General features: G+C 41.5%; 1 protein-coding gene across 1 annotated transcript; it reads left to right on the forward strand.

Annotated features, from left to right (window-relative positions):
* The first annotated feature begins 1,217 nt into the window (after positions 1 to 1,217).
* On the forward strand, positions 1,218 to 2,143 carry LOC124098334 (small ribosomal subunit protein uS5-like). The gene is given in 2 exon segments (XM_046453174.2): positions 1,218 to 1,574; positions 1,577 to 2,143. Coding segments are annotated over 2 exon segments (885 nt in total). The 5' UTR covers positions 1,218 to 1,222; the 3' UTR covers positions 2,110 to 2,143.
* The last annotated feature ends 4,454 nt before the right edge of the window (positions 2,144 to 6,597 follow it).

A 6,597-nucleotide genomic window follows, 5' to 3' on the forward strand; every position in this document is an offset into this window, starting at 1 on the left:
AGACCAAAAGAGACAGAAGGCCTAAATGAACAAAATTAGAGATGAAAAAGGGATATTTTATTTTTCCTAAACTACTGATCTAATTTATTTTTTCCTTCTCTTCTTCTTCTTCTCCTTCTCCTTCTTTTCTTTTTGTCATACTGGGGATTGAACCGAAGGGCACTAAACCACTGAGCCACATCTGCATTCCTTTTATTTATTTATTTATTTGAATTAGGGTCTCATTAAATTGCTAAGGGCCTTGCTAAATTGCTGAGGCTGGCCTTGAACTTGCAGTCCTCCTGTTGGAACTTCCAAAGTAGCTGGGATCACAGGTGTGCGGCACCACACCCAGCCTGATGTAATTACTTTAATAATTATGGGATAGGATAGTTCAGGTTTTCTATTGTTTATCAAGTCAAAATTTTTAATGTGGTAAAACCCACATAACATAACAATTACCATCTTCACCACTTTGAATTGTGCAGTTCAGTAATAAGTCAACTCACATTCTTGCTGTGAAACAGATCCCCAGGACTTTTCATCAGTTCAGTAAATATGTAACTCTATACCCACTAAATAATTCCCATGTTTCCCTTCCCCTCAGTCTCTGGTAACCACTATTTTCCTTTCTGTCTTTATGAATCTCATGATTGTATGTGCTTCATGTATGTGAAACCACACAATATTTGTCAATTTCTGTCTGACTTCTTTCCCTTAGTATAAAGTCCTCAAGTTCCAACCACGCTGTAACATGTGACAGGATATTTAAGGAAGGATAACATTCAGTTGTACGTATGGACCACATTTTGTCATCCACTCATCTGCCAACAGACGTTTAAGTGCCTTCCACCATAATGCTGCTATGTTCGTGGATGTGCAAATATTCCTGCTTTTGATTGTTTTGGATATCCACCCAGCAGTGGGGTTGCTGGACCATATGCTAGTTCTAGTTTTGATATTTTGAGGAAGCTCCATACTGTTTTCCATAGCAGTTGCACTACTTTCCAAACCCACCAATGGCATGCAGGTTTCAATTTCTCCCCATCCTCCCCAATACTTACTATTCGCTGTATTTTTACAACTACAAATTAGGGAAAAGACAGTTTTTTTTTTTTTACAAGTGATATTGGAAAAACTGGATAGTTCCATCTAAAAGACTGAAGTTGGACCCTTACCTCACACTATAGACAAAACTTAACTAAAAATGAATAGAAGAGCTTCTTCTCTGGAAAAACACCAAATGGCGGATGACGCCGGTGCAGCGGGAGGTCCCGGAGGTCCCGGGGGCCCCAGAATGGATGGCCACGGCGGCTTCCGCGGAGGCTTCGGCAGCGGTCTCCGAGGCCGCAGCCGAGGCTGTGGATGGGGCCGGGGCCGTGGCCGTGGCCGCGGGGCTCGTGGAGGCAAGGCCGAAGACAAGGAGTGGATCCTGGTCACCAAGCTGGGCCGCCTGGTCAAGGACATGAAGATCAAGTCCCTGGAGGAGATCTATCTCTTCTCTTTGCCCATCAAGGAGTCTGAGATCATTGACTTTTTCTTGGGGGCATCACTCAAGGATGAGATTTTGAAGATCATGCCTGTACAGAAACAGACTCTGTTGGCCAGCGGACCAGATTCAAGGCATTTGTAGCTATTGGGGACTACAATGGTCATGTTGGACTGGGAGTAAAATGCTCCAAGGAGGTAGCAACTGCTATCCGAGGGGCCATCATCCTGGCCAAGCTCTCCATCGTTCCTGTGCGGAGAGGCTATTGGGGGAACAAGATTGGCAAGCCTCACACTGTCCCTTGCAAGGTGACAGAACGTTGTGGTTCTGTGCTGGTATGGCTCATCCCTGCCCCCAGAGGTACTGGCATTGTCTCAGCTCCTGTACCCAAGAAGCTACTGATGATGGCTGGTATTGATGACTGCTACACTTCTGCCAGGGGCTGCACTGCCACCTTGGGCAATTTTGCCAAGGCCACCTTCGATGCCATCTCCAAGACATACAGCTATTTGACCCCTGATCTCTGGAAAGAGACTGTGTTCACCAAGTCTCCTTATCAGGAATTCACTGACCATCTTGTGAAAACCCATACCAGAGTCTCTGTACAGAGGACCCAGGCTCCAGCTGTGGCTACGACATAGGGTTTTTATACAAAAATAATAATAAAGTGAATGAAACCCCCCAAAAAAATGAATAGAAGAGTTGGGTATGGTGGTGCACCCCTCTAATCTCAGTGGCTCAGGAGGCTGAGGCAGGAAGATTGCAAATTCAAGGTCAGCCTCAGCAACTTAGCAAGGCTCTCAGTAATTTAGTGAGACCCTGTCTCAAAATAAATAAATAAATACATACATACATACATAAATACATACATACATACATACAAACATACACATGCACACAAAGGGACTGGGAATGTGGCTCAGTGGTAGAGCATTTCTGCGTTCAATTCCTGGTACCAAAGATAAAATGAAATAAAATACCTAAATGTAAGACCTAAAACTGTGAAATTCCTTGAAGAAAACAGGGGGACACTTTGTAACATTGGACTTGGTAATACTTTCTTGGATGTGGTACCAAAATCATAGTTAATCAAAGCAAAAACAGATATGTGGGGCTACATCACACTTAAGAAATTTTCTGTGTCAAAGGACACATGAGAGCAAAAAGGTAATGTACAGAATAAGATATTTGCAGCTCATATATCCAAGAAGAGGTTAACATCTTAAATATATAAAGAACTCCTACAACTCAACCTCAAAAACTCAAATAATTTGATTAAAGAACAGGCAAGGGACTTGGGTAGACATCCAAAGATGATATGCAAGTGGCAGACAAGCATGTGAAAAGATGTTTGACATTCTGGGAGTGGTGGTACACACCTGTAATCCAAACGATTAAGGAGGCTGAGAGAACAGTATAGCAAGTTGAGGCCAGCTCCAACAACTTAGTGATACTCTGTCTCAAAATAAAAAATAAAAAAAAGGACTGGGAATGTAGCTCAATGGTAGGGTGTTTGCTAGCATGGGTGAGGCACTGAGATCAACTTTAAACATTATTATTAACTGTATTCACCATGCTGTCCAATAGATCTCTACAATTTATTCAACTTGCCCCCTTTTATCTTTATCTTTTTATTCCCCAACCCACTCCAAGCCACGCCCCTAGTAACCACCATTCTACTCTGCTTCTAGGAGTTTGCCTTTTTTTCAGTTCCACATGTAAGTGTGAATGTGTGGTATTGTCTTTCTGTGCCTGGCTTATTTCTTTCAGTTAATGTCCTCCATGTTCTTGCAAATGGCAGGGTTTCCCCCCTTTTAAGGCTAACTAGTATTCCATTGTGTATATATGCTACATTCCTCTATCCATTCATGTGTTAATGAACACTTAGGTTGATTCTATATCTTGGCTGTTGCAAATAATGCCTCATAATAGGATCATGTTATCTCAAGTGGAGACAGTTGTATTTCTTTTTCTTGCTTAATTCCTCTAGCTAGAATTTCCAGAATTATGTTCAATAGACTTGGCAAGGGTGGATGTCCTTGCCTTGTTCCTGACCTTGGAGGTCACTATTTTCCCCATTGAGTATGATATTAGCATATGATGCCATATATGGCCTTTAATATGTTGAGGTATATTCTTTCTATATCCGATTTATTGAGATTTTAAATTTTTATCATGAAAAGATGTCAAATTTTATCAAAAGTCTCTTCTGCATTTATTGAGATATCATATATGATTTTGGCCTTTCCTTCTGCTAATTTGACCTATCACATTTGTTGATTCACATATGTTGAATCATTCTTACAATCCCAGGGATAAATTCGACTTTCAGTGTGCTGTTGAATCTGTTTTGTTAGAATTTTGTGGTGGATTTTTGCACCTATGTTCCTCAGGGATGTTGGCCTGTAGTTGTTGGGAGCTGCTCTGGACGGGAGCTATGTACACACCTTTAAGTCCTGAGTAAAGAGGTACTGAACAGGTATTGCACTCTGCAATACAACTTGGACTTTGCCTCCGCTTGCATAAAGAGGTGCAGCTCCAGGAGTGGGCATCACATGATGGGGTTGGATTACACCCATTTGTTTGTTATAACCCTACCCCTTGCCTCATTTGAATGGCTTCTTCCCATTAAAACCCAGGTTCAAGGCGTGCTCCTTCTCTTTCTTGCCTGCCTTGCCCCCCTTGTGGGAGCTGTGGCTGAGGAGCAGTCACTGAACCCAAAGAAAAGGTACTTCCTGTTTCTGTGTCTTTATTTAGTCCCCAGATTCACTTGGAGTGACCTTGACTGGTTTAGTCGTGTGTTGCAACATGTAGTTTTCTTTCCTTGTTGTGTCCTATCTGGCTTTGGGTAATGCTGGTCTAATAAAATGAGTTTGGAAATGTTCCCTCCTCTTCAGTTTTAAATGTCTGGCCAAGTCATGGACTTTTTTTTTTTTTTTTGCTAGGAAGTTTTGGGTTCAATCCCCTTTCTCATTATTGGTCTGTTCAGTCTGGGTGGGAATTTATCCATTTTGTCTAGGTTATTCAATTTGTGGGGATATAATTGTTCATTGTAGTCTTTTGTGATCTTTATATTTCTGTGGTATCAGTTGTGCTGTCTCCCCTTTTATTTCCACCTTGATTTAATTTTTTTCTGTGGGGGGTGGGGAGATTGAACCCAGGGGCACTTAACCACTGAACCACATTCCTAGCCCCTTTTATTTTTTTTATTTTGAGATAGGGTCTTGCTAAGTTGCTGAGGCTACCTTTGAATTTGCCATCCTCCTGCCTCAGCCTCCCAAGTGGCTGAGATTATAGGCGTGTGCCACTGTGCCTGGCTGCTGTGCATCTTTTCTTAGTTTAGCTAAAGGTTTTACTGATTGTGTTTATCTTTTTTTGGGGGGGGTATTTTTAATATTTATTTTTGTTTTAGTTATTGGCGGACACAACATCTTTGTATGTGGTGCTGAGGATCGAACCCGGGCCGAATGCATGCCAGGCGAGCGCGCTACCTCTTGAGCCACATCCCCAGCCCGATTGTGTTTATCTTAAGAAAACTTTTTTAGTTTTATTGATCCACTCTCTATTTCATTTATTTCTGCTCTGGTCTTTGTTCTTCTTTTTTCTAGTTCCATAGATATGTTAGTTCATTTGAGTTCTTTCTTCTCCTTCTTCTTCATGCTAGGGATTGAACCCAGGGCCCCATGTGTTCTAGGCCAGTTTTCTACCACTGAGTGGCATCCCCTACCCCCTTTCTTTCTGTTTTTTTTCTTTTTGGTACTGGGTACCTACATCCCCAGACCTTTTATTTATTTATTTATTTATTTTTTAATATTTATTTTTTAGTTTTTGGCGGACACAACATCTTTGTTTGTATGTGGTGCTGAGGATCGAACCCGGGCCACACGCATGCCAGGCGAGCGCGCTACCACTTGAGCCACATTCCCAGCCCCCTTTTATTTTTTAATTTTGAGACAGGGTCTTGCTAAATTGCTGAGGCTGGCTTTGAACTTGTGATCCTCCTGCCTCAACTTCATGAGTCACTGGGATTAAAGACAGGCACCACCATGCCCAGCTGGTTTTATTATAATTTTTGACAGGGCCTTGCTATGTCTTCGATGTTAGCCTTGAATTCTTGGACTCTGGTGATCCTCTTGCCTCAGTCTCCCAAATAGCTGGAATTTTGCAGCTGTGCCTTCTGTGCCAGGCTCTATCTACCTTTTCTCTACCATTTATCAATCAATGATTTTTTTGTATCATCTATCAATCCATTATCTTTTCTTTCTGATTTTTGGGAGGGTACTGGGGATTGAACCCAAGGGCATTTTTACCACTGAGCTACATGCTCAGCCCTTTTTATTTTTTATTTTGAGACAGGGTCTCACTAAGTTGTTTAGGGCCTCACTATGAATCTGTTATCTTTTCATCAATCCATCATTACTCAATCAATTGATGTGTGTATGTGTATATCCATATATAATCCTATATCATTTTTTGTTGTTAGTTTTGGTACTGGGAATTGAATTGAGGGGCACTTAACCCTTTTATTTATTTTGAGATAGGGTCTAAGTTGCTTAGGGCTTGCTCAATTGCTGAGACTTGTCTTGACCTTGTGATCCTCCTGCCTCAGTCTCCCAAGACTAGGATTACAGGAATATGCCACGATACCTGGCCCTAGTCTTTTTCTTATTTTATATTTTGAGACAGAGTCTCACTAAATTGTTGAGGCTGGCCTCAAACCTGGGATGCCACTGCTTCAGTCTCCTGAGTAGATGGGATTGCAACTGTGTACACTGTGCCAGGCTCTATCATTTATCTTCCCTCTCTATCATCTATTTATCAATTAATCATCTATTTTGTATCATCTATCAATCTATCACCTTCTCATAAATCCACAAGTTGACATATGCATGTATATATCTATCCACTGTAATTCCCTATCATATGTTTTTGAGGTGAAATTCACATGACATAAAATTAATTTCTTTAAAGTCCACTATTTGAGATGGACATGGTGGTGCACATCTGTAATCCCAGTGGTTCAGGAGGCTGAGGCAAGAGGATTGCAAGTTCATAAAACAGCCTCAGCAACTTAGCCAGGCCCTCAGCAACTTAGGAAGACCTTGTCTCAAAATAAAAAATAAAGCTGG

The sequence above is a fragment of the Marmota monax genome, unplaced genomic scaffold (genome assembly GCF_021218885.2).
Source record: "Marmota monax isolate L192 unplaced genomic scaffold, Marmota_monax_Labrador192_F-V1.1 WCK01_AAM20220418_F8-fsc00142, whole genome shotgun sequence".
In the NCBI taxonomy this organism is placed as follows: domain Eukaryota; kingdom Metazoa; phylum Chordata; class Mammalia; order Rodentia; family Sciuridae; genus Marmota; species Marmota monax.